General features: G+C 39.6%; 2 protein-coding genes across 2 annotated transcripts; both read right to left on the minus strand.

The window, feature by feature from the left end:
* Window positions 1–13,505: 13,505 nt before the first annotated feature.
* Window positions 13,506–14,838, minus strand: CH63R_14166 (Cell differentiation family protein; the record flags this gene model as incomplete). Its single annotated transcript, XM_018309140.1, has 4 exons — window positions 13,506–13,689; window positions 13,767–14,142; window positions 14,202–14,357; window positions 14,418–14,838. 4 exons carry the CDS (start codon window positions 14,836–14,838, stop codon window positions 13,506–13,508), a joined length of 1,137 nt encoding a protein of 378 aa, XP_018151458.1.
* A 1,263-nt stretch (window positions 14,839–16,101) lies between these two features.
* Window positions 16,102–19,722, minus strand: CH63R_14167 (Serine threonine protein kinase; the record flags this gene model as incomplete). Its single annotated transcript, XM_018309141.1, has 3 exons — window positions 16,102–18,032; window positions 18,095–18,725; window positions 18,793–19,722. The coding sequence occupies 3 exons, from the start codon at window positions 19,720–19,722 to the stop codon at window positions 16,102–16,104; spliced, it is 3,492 nt and encodes a 1,163-aa protein (XP_018151459.1).
* Between the last annotated feature and the right edge of the window lie 867 nt (window positions 19,723–20,589).

A 20,589-nucleotide genomic window follows, 5' to 3' on the forward strand; every position in this document is an offset into this window, starting at 1 on the left:
AAGAATTACTTCCTCTTTAGTTATAATTATTTTTATTAAATTTAGTTGTCTTTTAAATTGTATAATACGTCTAGTGCATTAGTATTAGAGTATAATTTAAGGGACTTTAAAGATTTAGGCTACTTTTTGTACAGACATTTTTAAGTCTTTTTTAATAGCCTAGAGAGTAAGGATAATGTAACTTTTAATTAAGGTAGTTTGCATAATTATACGTAGAGGAAAGTTAGTATAAAGGTTAAAGAGGTAGAAAGGAGGAAAGGTAGCCTACTTACTATATTAGTCTACTTACTATATAGGTATATTACTTTAGTAATAGTTTTTATATTATTACTATATTTATAAGTATACTTAGTAGAGTATATAGGAAGCCTCTTATTATCTATCTTTACTTACTTTTAGTCTAAAGACTATATAATTATAAACTATTAGAATTCTATTTTATATACTTTTAAATTATCTATTATACTATTAAAGTATTTAATTATAAGTTAATTTATACTTACTATTAAATTTAAGTAGCTAGCCTACTTTAGTAGTATATAAGTACTATTTATTAATTATTATATAGTTTTATATTTTTAGTATATACATTCTACTAGAAATACAATTTTAAAGGACTTATATAATAGTTTTAACTATATTTTTTATATAGGAATAGTATTACTACTATTTATAAGTAAATAAGATTCCTTTTCTTACTCCCTTATACTTAGTATAATAATAAGTACAGTAAAGAAAGATACTCTTAGTAGTATTACTAATAGAATTATAAGTTAGAATTTTACTTTAGTATATAGTACTAAGTTAGAGAGCCTATTAGAGTAGCCTTCTTATAGGCCTTTAGACTTCTAGTCTTTATAACTATAGACTTCTAAGGGCCTTTTAACTTTATAGCTATAAAGAGTAGAATTACTATAAACTGCCCCCCTAACTTACTTTGTATACTCTATAATCTTATTTACTTCTTTATTAGCTATATATATAAAATTTATTTTATATACTCCTTTGTGCATAAAGTAGTTAAAAGTCTACTATATTTTATTAAAATTTAATTCTTATATACTTTTAGTAAAGCCTTAGAGATTATTATTAAAAATAGTACTTTTATTAAAGATAATATTATATATTATAAATACTTTACTATAAAAGGAGTTCTATATATAAAAGGAGTTACTAGAGCTATAGTTAATAAAGTAATTAATTTAAGTATATAGAGTAAGTCTTTACTTATACTATTTATAAAGTTAAGTATTTATAGTAAGTATATATACTTTATAATTATATACTTAAAAGTATAAAAAGTTAAGCTTTATATAGAGTACTTTTTTATTAATTTAGAAGTACTTATACTATAGTTAGTATAGAGTCTTCTAATTATAGGCTAATTGTAGTATATAATTATAAAAGTAGGTAACTATAGTATATATTTTAAATTAGAGTACATTTAGAAAGCTTATATTAATTACTATACTATATACTTTTTACTTTATAATAGTAGTAATATACTCTATAGTACTATTTTGCACTTAAGTATTTAGAGTACTTACTTTAAAGTATATACTATATACTTTAAAGCTTATAATAATTTTATAGTAGTAAAGGAGCTTATTATTTATTTTAATAACTTTTATATAGTAGTTATATTAAGTATTAAGGAGTATAAGGAAGTCTATAATTATTATAAGTAGTATATTTATAGTTCTTTAGTAAAAGTAAAATTTTTAAATAAGACTACTACTTTAATTAGAAAATAGTATATAGGACTTATACTCTATATAGTTAATTTTAAAGTTATAAAAGTTAATTACTAAGTAGTTACTAAGTTATATATTAGTAGCTAACTCTTATAAACTTTAGTAGACTATTTAATAGGCTTTACTTTAAATATAAGTATTATAGTCTACTATAGTAATTTATTAGCCTTTAATACTTTAAAAGTATACTCTATAAGTTGCATTAATAATTCTTTTAAATACTTCTAAGCCTAAATACTTAAGATACTTATACTAAGTAATAAAATTACTAAGAATAAGTTTTTAGTATATAGCTATTATATATATGTATCTCCTATATGTAGGGGGTACTTTATTTAATTAAGTAGCTAGTAATAGTATAACTACTATAAGAGTAGCTTCTAAGCTAAAAGGCTAATAGTTAAATACTTATTAATTATAGATTTTATTAATATATATAATAAAGGACTTATTTACTCTTTATAAGTAGTTATTTTCTAAGTTATTATTCTACTAAAGTCCTTATTACTTAAGTTTCTTAAAGAATATAAAATTTGCAATTAATTTAAAGTAAAGGGCAACTTTAAATAAAGTAAGCTTTATAATACTATTACTATATACTCTTAAGTTAATTTCTATAATTCTATATACTTTAATAAGTAGTTATTATATACTAGTCTATAGGAAGTCTCTATAGAGTGCAGCTTTTAGTATTTTAAATTATAAAGGACTATTAAAAATATATATTATAGAGCTTAAATTTAGTATAACTAATTCTATAAAGTAGTATTAACTATAAGTAGTATAAAAGAATACTAGAAATAGCTTTCCTTAGTAGTTACTATAGAGTTAATTAAGTAAGTTAACTACTTTTTTAATTTATTTTAAGTACTCTATAAACTCTAAATTACTTTAAACTTATTTATTAATAAGGACTTAAGTTATTTAGTTAAGTAACTTACTATCTCTTTATAAATAAAGGAGAGTATAGAAATACTTATTTACTTAGTACTATAGGCTAAAGTACAATTAGTAACTATTAGTATACTTTATAAAGAGTATTTTAGTAGTACTTATATTAGACTTTTTACACTTAGTATATATACTTATTTTATATAAAATTATAAGTAATAATAATAAAGTTAAAGTTTCTATTAGTATACTAAAATCCCTTAGTAGTTAGCTTTACTAATAGCTTCTACAACTATAGCTCTAGCTACTATAGGCCTAATTATTATTATTACTATATTCTTCTTAAGAGGTATTATTACTAAAGTTAATTAGACTAAAAGTACCTTATATAGCCCTTTTTATAGGCTCTATATTATTTGCAGTCTAAAAGAAGTATTTAATATTAGCTAAAATGCTCCCTAGTATAAGAGTATCTCTTTTAGCTTTACAAATATAGATTTTATAGTATATATATACTTAACTTAAAATATATAATTTTATAAAGGCTATTATAAAGAGTATAAATTATAAGCTTAATATTTAGGCTTATAGTAGGCTACTTATAGAGGCTTTATAGAGTACTTTTTCCTACTTTATAATTTATTCTTTAATATTTTATTAATTATTAAAGTATTTTCTTATAAGTACTATTAATATAGTATTATATACAACTTATATACTTGCATAATAGAATAGTAAGCATCTAGTAGTATCTATATACTCTGCGCGCAGATAGTTAGTTTAATTCTAACTGCAGGAATACTATTTTGCAGAAACTTAATTAGTTGCTAGGTACCCTACTCTATAGGAAAAGTAGAGCCCTAAGCCCTACATGTACAATAGGGCTCTAATAATAGTGCACATATTAGGTTAAAGTATAGTATATATAGGAAAGGGTTAGACAAAAATAAGATTCCTTAATAAGTCTAAGAATATAAGAGGGTTTTACCTTTAACCCTTTAAAGGGGGGTTTACCTCTTATATATACATAGGTTAAATCTATATAGGGTAGTTAGTACTATAGTATAAGAAGTCTTTATTATATAGTCTCCTATTAATAAAACTTCCCTTATAAATACAACTTATATATTATTTCTATATTTAAAAGAGTATATACTAATATAAACTTTAAGAGCTTTTATTTATTAGTTAACCTCCTTATTTAAAGTATAGTAGTAAAGCTTTAAGTTAATAAATACTATATAGTAAATTTATTCTTAAAGATTATAGTATTATTAAAGGTACTTTTTCTATACTCTAAACTCTTTATTATACTCTACTTATTAAGTATAGTATAGAGTAAAATTAGAGAATAATAAATTCTTTATTCTATATACATGTAGTATATTATTATTAGTAAGTAGTAATAGAGTACTTAGCTCTAAAGCTATTAGAGTAACTATTACTAAGTGTATTAATTCTACTAAGTATACTATAATTTATAAGTAGTTACTTAAAGAAGGCTTTCTAAGCTCTTTAAGGTATTTCTTAAGTATTTTATACATTTAGTATATAGTAATTAATAAATTAATTGCAGTCTATAGCTTATAGGCCTTTACTTTTATCTTTAGCTAATTAAACTAAAGGACTTAATTAGTAGTTACATTAAGGACTATTTTAGTAGTATTATTACTTATTTTAGTATTATTAGTACTTATAATTAGCTTTACTAAGTTTATTACTATTAGTATATAAGTATATAAGACTCTTAATTATTAAATTAGTAAGAGTAACTATAATAAGTTAATTATATATATATTAAGTATAATATATATAATTATTCTTGTATACTGCAGCTATACTCTACTACTTAACGAAGCCTTTAGTAGCCCCTTTCCTAAGTGCCTAAGGCTACTATAAAGCCTACTACTTAGGATGAAGCCTACAGTAGGCCCTTTATTACTACTAAGTAGCTAGTATAGCAGCTAATATCTCCTATCTCTAATACTCTCTATAGTACCCTTTATATGCATTATACTCTCTAATTTAATAGGACTTTTAGGAATAGCGCCTATTTAAAGCTATATATTATCTTAGTTAAATTTAATATAGCTGTATATTTTTTTATATTTATAGTCTACCTTAGGAAGTATTAATCAATATTACTATAGGAATACCTATTTATTCTAACTTACTCCTTTTTAAAGAGATATAGAATTATAGAGGTTATATAAATAAAATTTAGTTCTAAATAATAAATTTATTAATATAGTAAGTATTATATTCCTCTAATAGGTTTTATTCTAATATATATAGTAAATAGCTAAAATAGTTACTAGACTAAGATAGTCTATACTTAAATATTAGAATAAGAGAGAAGACTATTAAAGTAATAATAGAGGTTAGTAGTATATTAGTAGTATTTGTAATATTACTAAATTTAGTATTTAGGAATGAATAAAATAATTTAAAGTAGTAATAGTAATAGAGAAGTATAAGTATTTAAAAGAGAGTAAGGTATTTAAATAGAAAATTACTTTTTATCTTTTACTAGTAGTTTATTAGATTAAATATTAATTAGTATTAAAATTTACCTAAAACTAAATAAGGCTGTAGTAATATAGAAAGAATATTTGTATATTAGTACTATAATATTTTAGATTTTATTAACTATTTTAATAAAATAGTTTTAAAGTATAATATTTAGTAACTATATTATACTACTATTTATTAGGCTAAAGGCTTATATTTTAGAGTATTAATTGTATAGTATAACTAACTTAAATTCTCCTATTATAAATCTATAGAAAAGTAGTACTTATAGGCTAGACTAAATACTAGAGTAGCTTAATTATAATAGTAGCTTATTTAAACTTAAGTAACTTACTTATATTTCTATAGATAATGTACCTGCATAGTAAGTAATGCATTATAGCGAGTAATGCACAGGCTTATTGTACCTTAAAGGGCACTTTTTTACCTATTTATTAAAAATTGAATTCTAAACTAAGATAGATGCAACCTTATAGTTTACTTTTAATAAGAGTTATATACTAATAAAAAATACCCTAGAAATAATTGTCCTATCTTAGCCCCTAGAACTCTTATTATTTACTTTAATAAGGAAGGCTATATAGAACTAAGGGTTAGGGTAGAATAATAAGTTCTAATATATTTTTTACTAGCTTTTAACTCTTATTAAAAGCCCTCTATAAAGTTATACTTCTTTTAGATAATAATTTAATCTTTAATAAATAGGTAAAAAAGTATTCTTTAAGGTACAATAAGCCTGTGTATTACTTACTATAATGTATTACTTACTATGCAAGTATATTATTGTTAATTTATATATTAATATATAGTAAATAGAATAAGTCTAATTAATTAGTAGGACTTAGTATTACTATTACTATTAAAGATATAAATATTTACTATTTATTATCTTTAATATAAAGCTATTATTAATCTTATAATATAAAGTATTATAAGGTATATAACTACTAGAATAAAGTAGTATAGCTTATAAGAGCTATAGATAGAAAAGAATTATAGAGTCTACTTAGCTTTTAGATTTTAAAATCTAATTATATATAATAAATATAATTAGCCTAGCTAGATAGTAAGACTTATTATTATTATTGCAGTATAAGACTTAAATTTTACACTTTTTACTTATATCTTTAAGAGGACTATACTTAATTAATTGTAATCTATTTTACTTACTTAAAGTAAACTAAATTTAAGAATTAAAGCCTCTATTAATTAATATACAACTCTTAATAATACAAGTGTATAGGAGTAGGGCTTACTTTAACTTCTAGCTCTACTAATAGCTTAGTAGTATTATATATTATTAGACTATTTTAGTAGAGTAGGTTGTTTTATTATATACTACTTTTGCGTATATAGTCTATTCTACTACTTTAATACCTACTTCTAGATTCTAGTATTCTAATAGACTAGAATTATAATACTAGAAGGAAAAAGAAAGAGGAAGAAAAGTCCCTTACTATAGATTTTAAATCTAATTTACTTTCTTAACTATTAAAAGAATATCTCTAACTGTAAGTTAGTTTATAAGCTAACTTATAAGTTAATATATAAGTAAGTTGTATAGTCCCTAAAATTAAATTATTACTAGGAATTTATTAGAGGTAAAAAAGTCTATATAAAGACTTAAATTATCTCTTATATTTAAAAAATAATATACTTATATAGTAAGTTGCCTATTAGAGTAAATTACTTACTTTCTTATTATATATTAACCCCTATTTTTTAATCATTTTTTAAAAATCTATTTTAACTTTAAAAATACTAAGTATTAAGTATTAATATTAAATAAGAGTTAAATTATAGGAAATAATATAGTAGAAATTCCTACTCTAGTTAGTATACAGTCTTTTATAAGTTAGTTTATTTAGCTCTCTAAATAAGAGATTTAAGTAAAGAGTTAGAGTTAAAATTTTTACTATATTTTTTCCTATAATTTAACTCTTATTAAATACTAAGTTTAAAATTTAATATATTTTAAATATAAAGTAAATTTTTAAAAAATAATTAAATAATAGAGGTTTTATATATAATAAGAAAGTAAATAATTTACTCTAATAAGACTTAGAATAGAGTAGTAAATAAAATAGAATATTTTAAATAAGAATAAGATAAAGTATAAGTAAAAAGGTTGTATATTACTTATATATATAAAGTTTAAATTCTAAAGTAAATAGAGGGGGAAATTCCCTCTATTTATAATTCTACTTAAGAGATAAAATTCTAAATTATTAATATATATTATTATATATAAAAATATACTTATAGTATAGTATATTTCTTTAGTATATAGAGCTAAAGTCTTTAGTATAAAGGGCTAGTTTAGAATACTTCTACTAGTCTATATATAGACTAGTATATTTATAAATTCTTATATATAAAGTATATAAATAAATTATATACTTTTTTACAGCTAAAATTATTAGAATTCTAAATATAAAAACTATTTACTTATATCTCTTTTAATTATAGAGATATATATAATTAAATATATAAGTATTTTTATAAATAAACTTCTTTATTCTTAATACTTATTCTTTATATTATTTATAAAACTATTTTACTTATAATATATATATATAGTAAGTTACCTATTAGAGTAAATTACTTACTTCTTTATTATATATAAAATCTCTATTTTTTTAATTTTTTTTTTAAAAATCTACTTTAAATTTAAAATATACTAAATTTTAAATTTAGTATTTAATAAGAGTTAAATTGTAGGAAAAAATACAGTAGAAATTCTAACTCTAATTCTATACTTAAATCTCTTATTTAGAGAGCTAAATAAACTAGCTTACATAAAGCTATATACTAACTAGAGTAGGAATTTCTACTATATTATTTCTTATAATTTAACTCTTATTAAATATTAATACTTAAAATTTAGTATTTTTTAGAGTTAAAATAGATTTTTAAAAAATAATTAAAAAATAGAGGTTTTATATATAATAAGAAAGTAGGCAACTTACTCTAATAGGCAACTTACTATATATATATATTACTTACTAATTAGACTAGTAATTTAAGAAGTATACTATTCTTTTACTAAACTATTATATAAATACAAATATATTATAGTAATTCTATTCTTTAAATTCTTATATACTTTAGTTTATTTATAAAACTTAAAATTCTAGTCTTTATAAGATAAAGTTACTTAATAAAGTAATTATAAGCTTAAAAGTCTTTATAATATTAAGTTTCTTAAGAAGTATTATAATACATTTACTATAAAGTATAATAATTATACTATTTCTTTACTATACTTTTCTTTATATTGTATACTTATTCAACCTTAAGAGGGACTACCTTAGCAATGTACCTTAGTCCCAACCTACCTTAGGTAGGTAGGTATGTGTGTACTGGCCACCAACCACGCAAAAGTACAGGCCTTGCTACCGTACCCGAGTCGGCTCGACAACAGACGCCGTCCCGGTTCTGCCAAGGAAGCGCTCATTTCTGTATTTTCCGCATTCGCTTGTCTACCTACGCCGGTAGAGAGGAAGCGTGGTATCGGTTCTCTCGATCGAATAGCTCACGGGAGCGCCATGCCATCTGGCCGAGAAGGTGCATTTCCCACGGGGACGGTTTGGGGTTTGCGGTTGGCGATACAAACACCGACGCAAACGATTGACTGCAACGTCGGTTCCGACTGTAACCTGGTCTGGCTACTCGAAGGTTCGACAAGTGACGGCGTCTTCAGGTCTTTCGCAGTTTGCGCAACATCTACGAGAAAGATAGCCACGGACGAGAGGACACGCAACGATAGCCTTGGCCCTTGATACCTACTGGTGGCTGGGTGCGGTATAATCCAACATGGCAGAATGCCTACCTCTCAGCCTGGCGTGCTGTGAAGCAGCGATAGGCAGCGGTGGGACTTTTGAATTTTTCCATACGACACAAGGGCCGCAACTGGATGGCTGACTGGACTGGCCGAGTCCAAAGCAAGCACTCATTAGCGAGTGCCTACTGGGCTGTTGTCTTGGCTACCAAACAGGGGTGAGGATGGTGCCAGCAGCACTTCGCATTCGAGGGTCTCGACTTTGGCTGGATGGGAGATACATTATCCCGATTCCTCCGTCTGCGCGCGTGTGGTTGGCCGTGGAGTCACTGCCTTTACCATGCATAAGTCTGTATGTAGGATTGTACGCCTATTTGATAAAAATGAGGCCGCAAAAGCCTGTTTTAGGCTACTAGATGTACTCTGTACACTATGTTGGCTATCTTTCCATGCCAAGCTGCAACCTTCTTGCAGGGCGGGCATGCTGGGGGGCATTGTCCTCGTGTCTAGGTTGGCTAGACTCTCTTTCTCTCTCGTCATTTGTCGTTCATGGCCCCCGATCGCAAGATATCGGCCGCTAGTGCAGGGTGGTTGGTTGATTCGGTACTGTAGTCGGTTCTTCTCGACCATGAATGCGAATGCACCACGGGTTTTTGTCATGCCGAGTTTGCCTTCGTCTGCCATCCAACCAGCTGGTAAGAGGGACATTTCGGACACTCGCTTCCTGCGTCCCAAGGTAGGTGTCAAATACCTACCTACCAAGTGGGACTAAATGGCGCGTCGTGGAAAGGGCTCAATGGCGCCGTCATAATTCAGCGAGCAAATGCGGGTGATTTGTGTTAGCATCAGCGTAACAGTTGTAGGTAGGTAGCTGCGAAAGACTCAACACTAGTATGTGTGAGAGAGATAAAGTGTGAGGGTGTATCCGCAAGAGTTGACCAAGACGGTGAACCTCAGGTACTCCAGCAGGCAGTTCGTCATGGCCAAGGCCTGGGGGTGCACAGTCCAGCGGCAGGCTTCGCTCACCCACCGCCATATTTGTGTGTGGCCGGGCGAGCTTTGGTGGGGAAAAGGCGGAAGACAGGGTAGGTAGACAAGCCCGAAGCCTAGGTAGTACGTACTGCTCTGTCCCCCGCTCCGCATTATGTCTCATAAGGCTGTATGTTAAGCACGACCGTCCTCAAGTGTAGGTACCTCTGCAAGCGCGGCACCTGTGGACTGCAGCCGGTTTTGTGTAACCACCCGGTCTCGTTTTGCGCCCTGCGTTCCCCAACACCGTCTTAGCCGCCCCCATCCGACGTTCTTCGGGGCCAACTCCATCTCTCCCTCCAGCTGTCGTGTTCAGCCAGTCTCTCTGTGCCTTCATTGGGCTATCTGCTCTCAATACAGGTGCGACTTGCGTCACAGTACGTCGCACTGTCTTGCGTTGCATCATATTTGCAAGTTTACAACCCCATGTCAGCCGGCTCTATGTATGCTCTGCTCACACTAGGCAGCCACACGCTGATTGAACACGCGCTATGAAGATGCCTTCCTTGACTGCATCGTGGCTCTTGCGAAAGTTTGCTACAAGCACGTCAGGATTGGCAATAACTCTTGGGCATAGATCCCTTGCCCCTTTCTCCCCTTCTTGATCAGCATTTAGTCACTCTGGTAACCTAACCACCGGGGAGGAGGAACAAGTTGACGTTGCCATTGATCCCCACATCCGTCTGTCGTTTGAAATGTGCACTGTAGTGACGGGTTCTTGTGGCTGCTATCTTTGCCCCAGTCCTCGCTCTGAGCCTCAATTCCGCTACCCGTCCGACCGGAATTAATGAGGAACAACATGCCCTCTTGCGTTCACATCGAGGATAAATGACGGATTCGCTTCCGCCTCGCAGGTCTAGACGGGGTACATCTACCGGCATTAAAAGTGGCTGATCCTTATCACGGCTCCGGCGGCATCTTCGTACCTATCTCCAATAAGAGGATGGCCTCCAGAGGGTTATGAACTACCTTTACTCCACCCGGGCATCTCTGCTTCAAGCTCTTACTTAGGCGTGCTGCCTAATACTGAGCCCGTTTGGTTTGGTTCCCTCTGTTCTGTGGGCAGCTTCAGCCGCCCATCATCTTGTCACGGGCTGCATGGGTCGTGGCAAAGCGAGGTTACTGGCCAAAGTCGACCCATACGGTCCCTCGTGCCCAGTCTTGATATTGGTTTCACGGTGTGTCTTGTGCTTCTGTGTGGTAGCCTAACTTCGCGGGGAATCAATCGAATGGCAAGCCTTTCTTTCTTGACGGCATGGTATTGTACTGTTTGCCAGTGTCCAGCAAGAATTCTACCCGGCGTGATACTGTTGTGCTCGCTTTTACGTCTGGAGCGAAACACAATTATGCTGGAACTCTCTCCCCACACCTCGGAGCCTTTGAGGCTGGAGACTGGCCCTGTAGATGTATGTGCTGGACTTCCTATGATCCAGGTCATATGATCAGGGCTGCCAAGCCTGTTCCATTGTCAGGAAGATAGAAACCCAAAAAACCTGCTTTTTCCATTTGTTTTCTGTGATATCAGGCCCGGGCCCGTACAGTCCCTACGTCAACGCTCGCAGTCAGAAATATGGAATTTCAATGATTTTCGAGTGAGGTCGTCAACCATGTCTTCCTCCTGTTGGCCACCAAGACCAATGACAAGTTACCGACAAGCTTTGATTAAAGATCATTTTCAGATTGGAAACAATCAAAGGCGTTCTGTACCATTTCATATTCAATACAGTCGTTGTCATTTTCCGACAATTATTTGTACACAATGCACGCACCTTATTGCCTTTGATCAGCAAGCTCTCCCTACGCTATTAACTTCAACATCATCCTGTTCTGTGCCTGTCCCACACCCCAGCAACGAACGTTTTGCAATCATGCTGGACGAAACGACACAGAGCTCCTGAACGTTTTCAAACATTGAACAAAACAATCCGAATAATATCGACCGCGTCTCCACCTGCTTGACGTGTCGGTGATGACCAACATATCACACCGCGAACGAAAATTACCTATCAATGCTCCTCTCCACCGGTGGCTACAGTACAGAGTCCATAGATGATATCAACATTCACAAGTACACAATAATCGACAGCAATGCTTGCTTTGGTTGACCTGAAACAACAGAACGTGACGGAGTTTACCAGAAATGTGCCATTCTTATCATCCAACCAACATTGCTTGCCGATTACACCCTTTGGCGCCATCAACTTCAAAATCCACTACAACGTGAATCAAACACGTAGAAATTTTACTGGATTCAGTAATCGCTCAAAAATCTCCTGCCTGTTTGGTATTCCTGATGTTTCCAGCATGCCGAGATACATGCTTGTGAAGCAGAAACCATCGGGATACTAAGTTCATAGGCGCAAAATTTAGCATCAAAAGGCATCTAACCCTTCTTCCTGGCTAGCCGTACCAACCATGTTCACTCGGTGTTTCGTAGTATATCCTTCTCCTGGACCTCCTTTCTTTCGGTGCCCCGGCTGTTAGAAGGTGAAAGTTGAAGTCAACGAGGGTTGATCACAAGCGTAAGAACACTGTTAGATAATTATTCAGAGGTCACTTGCCATTACAGTCCTAAGCCCGGGGACTGCGCACATACACTTGAATGGGAGGCAGGGGCTTGAAGCATCGTGCTGTCAAGCGTGAATTTTGAACCGCATCCTCGATGTGACCGTTAGCGACCCGCGCACAAGGGTTGGTCTGACCAGAGAATGCGCTCACTTCTACCACCACAGATTACTCCTTTAGAGTTACCCAGCAAAGCAGAACGCAACATTCAGGCCATGCATGCTGTCAGGAGACTCCAGCAAGGGCAGAACCTGCGTGGATGTAGAAAGTGATAAATGTTTATCATGCCTGTGTACGTTTTTCATCGAGACTCCATGAACATGGTATTCGAAATCAATTACAGAAACGGGCCAGGGGGGCTTAATAGGTCGTGTATAAACAATTTGAATACCCAGACTCGAGCCTTGATATACATACACGGAAAAGTCGAGTCCAAGCAATAGCGCTAGGATCCCATACTCCCATCATCTTGCTGCCAGAAAAAAAACTCCCAGCGCGCACGTTTGAGTTACCCGAGCAAAGCCAATGCCATCATGTTCACCGCCGGACAAGATGATAAAAGTACTGGTTCATGTCCAAAGAAGCCGGGACGTCTACCCCCGCCCCAGGCGCCGTTCCCAGATCCGACTGCTCCTTACTGTACCGTATAATCAAATGTCTTAACCCCCCCCCCCCCCATCGCCTACCCCCCCGAGCGGAGAAGGGAAAAAAACCAAACCCTTGCTTTTTGCCCCGTCCTTTTCGATGCTACAGATAAAAGAAAGAAAGACCGAGTCGAAGATGCATTCCAGATCAACCTGATATGCCCCATCTGGGACAAAGGAAGCGGGTATCAATGCGTCCACGACGCTTTTGCGTTTTCCGATGAAATCACTGACCTCCGAGTCGCCGTGTTTTATGCATGAGTCTATGTTGGCCCAAAAACGTTACAATATGTCAAGTTATGCTTGGCCTCAAAGGCCAGGGTGTTGCCCTTGGGCCGGTTCGACGACGTTGTCTGAAAGATTTATGAGGAGTTGCGCTAGACATCTCTTCGTTGCCGCGTCGTCTCGAAGAACGGAAGAGAAGGTTGCATCTCGAAGAGGCTCAGGGAGGCATTGACGGAGAGCTTCGCGTGCTCGAGCATTATCGCTCAACCTGTTCGATGTTAATCAGGTTAGCCACGGGCCATAACCATCGGGCGGGAAAGATGAGCTGGATAGAGTGCATCGTACCGTAGAAAACACCTGACGACATGCTTAAGCAAACGCGCAGTTTGCTGTTCAACAAGCTGAGCGACCATGTTGCTGAGGACAGTTCCCACGGCGTAGAAGCGTTCATAAGTGGCGCAAATGTAATTCAGGCCATTGTCGTCAAGGAGAATCTTCTGCACAATGAAAATGGCCACAGTCTTACTCAACTCGGAGCCCGTCTCCATAATACGAAGGCATAGAGGGATTATTTCTGTGGTCAGCAGGAAGTTGATAACCTCGGACGAGTCATTCTTGACAAGAGCGCCTATGACGCCCAGTGACGTCAATCGCAAGTATTCAAACGGCCTGGATTTCGATGTCGTATTGAGAAAGGGATAGAGGAAGAGGGGGATATGGGCTAGACACATGTAAGCTCATGAAAAATCACAAAGAGTGGCCGCGATGGGGTCGTCATACCATTCAGAAACAGCGTGCGCGTGTCGTTGTGAGATGCAACGCACTGAAGAAGGGCTAGCGCATTGCAAACCCGGTTGGATGCTGCGGCCGTAAGTTGAGAAGGATTCAGCAGGGTGTAGACCGAAATGATTTCCTGCAGCAACGATGTCATGACTCCTGAGCTCGTCGTTAGATCGCCTCGTCCATACGTCCCAGTTCAAGGGCGCGCAAGCTTACCAAAGGAATGCCACAAGATGAGAGCCAGCTCAGGAACCTGTTCTCTCTTCTTGCTGAGTTCCAATAGGGCAGCCTCGCGAGTGCTCTCGTTCAAGAGGTCAGCAATGTAGGCCATAGTCCTTCGGTTGTCCTCGGAAATGTTATCGTGACCCCCATCTGCAGCATGCGTGTTGCCAAGGGACGGAACGGTAGAGTGACCTCCAGCGAGTCGGTTGTAGTGCTGCTGCTGCTGCTGTTGCTGCTGTTGTTGTTGCTGTTGCTGTTGCTGCTGCTGTTGCTGCTGCTGCTGCTGGACGGCAGAAGCAGCGGCAGCAGCAGCTTGCTGCGCATGGTGGTGCTGGTTTGACTGCTGATGCATCCATGCCGAGTCGGCTTGTGGATTAAATTGGTGGTGTCCGTAAACGTGCTGTGCCGGCATCATCTTGAAGATCCAGAATGGTGCGCTTGAGGGAAGATGCTATCGCGGAAAGTTCCAATATAGAGTCGGTCGGGAAGAAGTCCCGAATTCGTTCGCAAACCAGCAATGTCCTTCTGTCGTCGTCGTCGTCGTCGTCGTCGTCGTCGTCGTCGTCGTTAAATTATTATTGTTTTGCCCGATGCTGCACAGATTGCCGCGTATCTGGCTGAAGGGGGTGACAATGGCGGGTTCGCAATTGAAGACGAGGAGGTGTCGAGGTGCGGTGGCAGGATTTCGCGGGGTGCGTGCGGGCTTTGAGTGTCTGGGCGTACAAGCTGGTTCGTTGCAGAGGAGGTAGTGGATAACAAGGCGCAAACTTATTGTTGATTGCAGTGGCGCGTACTCAAACCCTTAGGAATCGTTGCGTTGGCGAGGAGGCAAGTGCGTGTTCTGGCTCGAGGTTGCGTGAAGCACACGATAAACTAGGGAAGGTTGAATGTTGAGCAGGGAAGGTAGGCAAGGCCAGACAAGGCAAGGACGGGAAGAAGGTAGAATGCACAGGCTGTACCTCAGGTAATAGCGCAAGGGCAGCGGATTACCTAATGAAAGGCTTCCAGCCTTCTTCTGTAAGCGCAATGTCGGGATGGGAGACCCTTGGGCCACAAGCGTGATCCCTGGCCTATAGAATCGCCGTTGGGCCATTTAATATGGACCCTATTAAACTGTATTTTTGCCTAACTACCTATTGCGGCTAAATGAACCACAAGCAGATAGGCAGGTAGGTTACTGGAGAGAATATGCGCATATCCGGGCGAAAACAACGCTTCGGTCGGCCGCGCCTCCGTGTTAACCTGATGAGACCCAGCAATTGCGGCGTTGCGCCAGTCATTACGACGCGGCATTTGCCAACGGTGGCAGTTTAGCATCGCCGATTATTTGTGACGGAAAACTCTGAATTAGTGCTGCAACAGCATCGTCGTAGTTTGCCCCCATGAGCGCCTATTCAAACAATGCCATCCCTCCTCAAACTGCTTGCATGACAGCAGGGCTTAACTGACTTGGCACCACCGAAGTGGCCAAGATAGCAACAGCAACGACAGTAACAACAACAGAAACAGCAAAACCAAATGGAGAAAAAGAAAACAAAGGCTAGAAGGGGCCAGATGATGAGAATGTGTGCTGCCAAAAATCTTCGTCTTGCCCCAGCCAGTCCAAAGACTGCTTGCTTCCCAACCCAAGGCCAGTCCAGGAGCATTCGCAGGCATTGTCTCCTCACCGTGAGTCCGCCTATAGACGAAGCTCCCTCAAAACCTGATCAGCCATGTTCTTGTACTGCCACGTGTTTCCCACCAGCCGCTTAAATTGAATTCCGTGAAGAGAGAGCAGTGGGACCTTGACGATGAAAATTTCGAACTCCAAGACCATGCTTCCACCAAGGTCGCTTTGAACGTGCGTGCTTGTCTCACCAGGGACCCTTCGGGATGATCCTCCTGCCTCCCGGGAGACACTGTCGACTGACACGTCCGAGTTGGAGTAACTCTGTTCTGCTCCGTTCCTAGTAGTGCCGCGAGGCGTGGTAGGTCCTCGCTCCGTTTCGCGAAGATCTTCCCTCTCTCGGTCGCCGCTTCGAATGGCTCCGAAGCTGAAGCGTCTCCTATGACCTGGAGGGGGTTGCCCAGGACTACCGGGGGGGTCCTGCACTTTTTTGAGATCGATACTGGGCGTGTGTTTGCACAGAAAGCCACCCCTGATCTCTGTGTAGTCAACTCCAAGACCCTTGAGCACCCGTTTGATATCCGCCCGGATTTCTGTCACGTTCTTGGTCGAAGTTGTTGAGACACTGAATAGGCCCTTGAGAAAGACGGGCTTAGCCAAGTCGGAGCTGTCGAGCCTGTCAGTGGAAACACCACTTTGGTCGCCTTGTTCCTGCTCCTGGTCTGTCTCTTCCGGGACATTTGCCTCTTTTGCTTCCTCCCGACGAAGTCTTCGCTGTTGAATGCTCTCGCGCCTGGCGTGGCCAAGGGACTTAGCGCGCATGGACGCTGCGCGTGTTTGCTGGGTTTCTCTGGGGGCAGGCTGCGGTCTGTCCGTAGTTGTTGACTGATCTGATCCACTTGTTGGTGGCGGCTCTCTAAGGGCCCGGGTTGATCCACGGCGGCGCAAGTCTGCAGAATTGACGCTGGTGGATCGGCCCAGACCTTTGCGACGTGACGACTGAACCCCGGCGGATAGGGGAGGGCTAAGGAGATCGCTGTGCTGGGGCTGGCTACTACCGGACCGCAGAGGGAGAGGGTCGGGTTCCTCACGTTCCCGTCTGCCACGCCGAATGCTGAAGCTCTTGCGGGGCACTGGAGCGGGAGGTGCCTCCGACGGAGAGTGGACTTGAACCACCGGGGGGTGGGCTCGGTCTCTGTCCGATCTCTCCGGATCTCTCCGCCTGCGGGTGCTGAATCGCCGTAGGATGCCAGCTGCTGTGCTCTCTTTTTTGGGAAGTGGTTCGGGAGGTATTTCTGGCGAAAGTGGCATTGTTGGCGACAACTGTGAGTTTTTGATGGCATCTGGGGCCTCATCTTCCCCGTGGGTTCTGGCGCGAGGACGAGAGCGCCCCCCAGTGGCCCTTTCACCAGGCATTTCATAGGCCGATGAGTTTGTATGAGCTTCCTGCGGTGGTGTGATTTCGGGGATCGCAGGTTTTTCCTTGGGAGCATTCAGAACCCCGGGGTTCTTCTCAGTATGGTCGCGGTCTTGTTTCTCTCGCACCAAGTAGTAAATTGAAACCAAAGGGCTAAACGCGTTGAGGGGGTCATTGCCAAGCTGCAGAGCCTCGGAACTCGGTGCCGTAAGCGTATCACGGCTGTTGCCCGAATTCCTTCTTTTATAGAAATCAAAGCCGAAACCACGCTTCTTTTCGACGTCTCTGGTTGGTTGAGGCATCTCCTTTTCGCGCTGGTACAGCTTTACTGCACGCTGGTATTCTTCGGATTCGATCGTGCGCGTCAATTGGGCCCTGATGGCATCTGGAGACCCAAAGTTGAAGCCGGTCATTGCGTTGACGACGTCAGAGTCGAGTGGGAGAGCAAGTGGCTCTCGCGGCGGCAATCCATTGTCAGGCGGACCACTGTATCCTTTGACCATCCATGGGTGGCTCATGACTTCCTGCATTGTGGCACGCTGTTTGGGATCGGTGACGAGCATACGAGAGAGCAGGTGCTTGCATTCTGCGGCATGTTAGAGGGGGGGGTGATTCATCAGCAATCACAACCTAGATATGGGGACTTACCACTAGAAAGCCAACTAGGGTAATCGACCAAACCCTTCTTGATCTTGGCGTGCAGGGCGGGCATGCTCTGGTCGTCGAACGGGACTTTCCCGCAGACTAGAACGTAGAGAACGATACCAAAACTCCACACATCGACCTCGGGGCCCGTGTAGGCCCTGGCCTGGAGCAGCTCAGGGGCAGCGAAGTATAGACTACCACAGAAAGTTTTTAGGTGGCCGCGAGGAGCGAAGAGGTTGCTCAAACCAAAGTCGATAATTTTGATATCCCCGTTCTTGCTGATAAGGATATTCTCGATCTTGAGGTCTCGGTGAACAATGCTGTTCCGATGACAGTAGTCGAGGGCGCTAGCAATCTGCCGGCTGAATTTACGGGCTTGTTTCTCCTTCAATTTGCCGTGGGAAATAATGTAGTCAAGCATCTGTCCACCATTGACGTACTCGCAGAGCATGTACCAGTGGTAGTTGGTGCGCACGACGTCTCGCATGCCGCAGATGTTGGGATGGCTAAGAAGAGTGACGATGGCAGCTTCCCGGGCGGTCCTGATCTCCTTAGACTGATCGGCTCTCTCCTTGTCAGCCTTGGTTTGATGCCCATCCTCAGTAGACCCACGAGGGATAATTTTGCAGGCAACCTATAGTTGAGATCGCGCAAGGGTCAGCACGAATGGGAGGCCGGAGGTACGGATGAAGGAAACGAACCTGCTCGCCCGTGTCCTCCTTGCGAGCCAGCTTCACTTTGCCCATGCTACCGGCGCCGATAGTCTTGCCCAGTATCCATTTGCCGGATGGGGTAGGGATAGTGGTACGGGATTTGCTGGTATGCTTCGATGCGGAAGTCGCGCCGGGGCTTCTAGGGTCGGGCGCGCCATGGCTGACAGGGGCAGGCCCGACGTTGTTGGCGACAGCAGTGCTGACGGGCATGTCGGGGGCGCGATGATGAGAATGATGATTCGATCTGGTACTGCCGTGACGCTGAGGACGCGAGGTGTTGGCACGGGATGACGAGGGCGGTTGGTCTCTGGGGGCGGAGCGCTTGGAGTAAGAGACTACGTCCGCAATTTCATAATCATGTTGCGGAAACAGTTCCTGGACGGGGAGAGCAGAGGCGGTGGCGGCTGTAGTAGGAGGTGTAGAGGAGGGTTGTCGGGAGTGGGAGCGATATTGGAGTTGTTGACTTCGGCTGCGGTGGTGATGGTGATTGGAGGTGGAGGAGGCACGTTGTGGAGGAGGGCCAGAGGCGGAGACAGGAGGCCGGGTCCGGGTAGAGAGGGAGCGCGCTGCGACGGTCGGTTGAGAGTGAGATTGAGATTGAGGTGGGTGAGGGGGGGCATGCGCTGGGGGATCAGAGCTCGCCGGGATTGCTGTTGTCATTGCAGCGCAGGAAAGGAGGATCCGGCACTGCGAGGGTTCGTCGGCGCGCTGTGCTGGGTCAAGGTGTGTGGGCGACTGCTGTCCTGCTGCTGGACGGGGGAACAGACTGGTCAGGACCTGTTGGAGATGGGACGGGGCTGGGGTTTGATGGAACCGAAGGCAGAAAGACAGGAGAGCGTGAGAGCGAAAGAGGGGGCGAGCGCTGCGTAAGAAGTATGTACAGGCGGTCAAGGCAGACAGAGGCAATGGCAATGGCATAGGCCAGTAGCGGCGAGCCCCGGCCTTGCTGGTGTTTTTCTTCTCCCTTCCGGCCAGCGCGGACGTGGGGTGCCTTACCCTGAGGACAGACGTGAGCGGAAAACAAATCAAGCAAGGATCGAATGGTGAAATGGCAGGTCCGATGCCTGGAGAGCACGCAGTAAACCGGGTAATGATTACGAGTGTCCTTCTGAGGTCGCTCAATGGGAAAGTTGCTGCTCAGTCCGTCTATCCCCGTTCTGAAGCAACACACTAACACTAAGCCTTGGGTTCGCGCGCATACACACACTGTCGCCAAGACATTGGTTTTGGGTTTGTATTTGGAAGAGTGAAGTGTCTGGCTGCGGCTGAGCGCAAAGCAAGGCAAGGCAAGAGAGAAGAGTAGACTAGGCACCTACCTGGCTTTGTTTGTTGTCAGTATGTCATGTCTTGTCTATTGCAAGCGAAGCAGTTTGATCAAGATACCCCCAGTGCATGCCACTAAAGATTTACCCGGACAGTAGGTAAGCTAGTCTTTTACTTCGACAGGAAGGATGCTAGATTGCAAGACGGCCAGAGCATGAAGCTGAGGCAAAACCTAGGGCGAGCAGAGCAGTGCGACGTAGAGTAAAAATGACGACACCTCTTCAGTACCTAGTTGGTCGAAATAGTTCACGCATAGCCGTACGTCGCCCACTAACTACGACTTATTTTAAGCCCATCTACTGTTTCCTTTCGACTTCGAACAGCTTCGAATGGCCATTGTCGTGATGCGTCCAAATAGTGGTGAGGGGTATCCGTTCACATTTCGCTCATTACTCAATGTTATACCCATCCAGATTCTGATCGGCGCGCTTGATCGAATCGAAACGGGGCGGGAAAGAGTGA

This window comes from Colletotrichum higginsianum, chromosome 10 (genome assembly GCF_001672515.1).
Source record: "Colletotrichum higginsianum IMI 349063 chromosome 10, whole genome shotgun sequence".
Lineage (NCBI taxonomy): Eukaryota > Fungi > Ascomycota > Sordariomycetes > Glomerellales > Glomerellaceae > Colletotrichum > Colletotrichum higginsianum.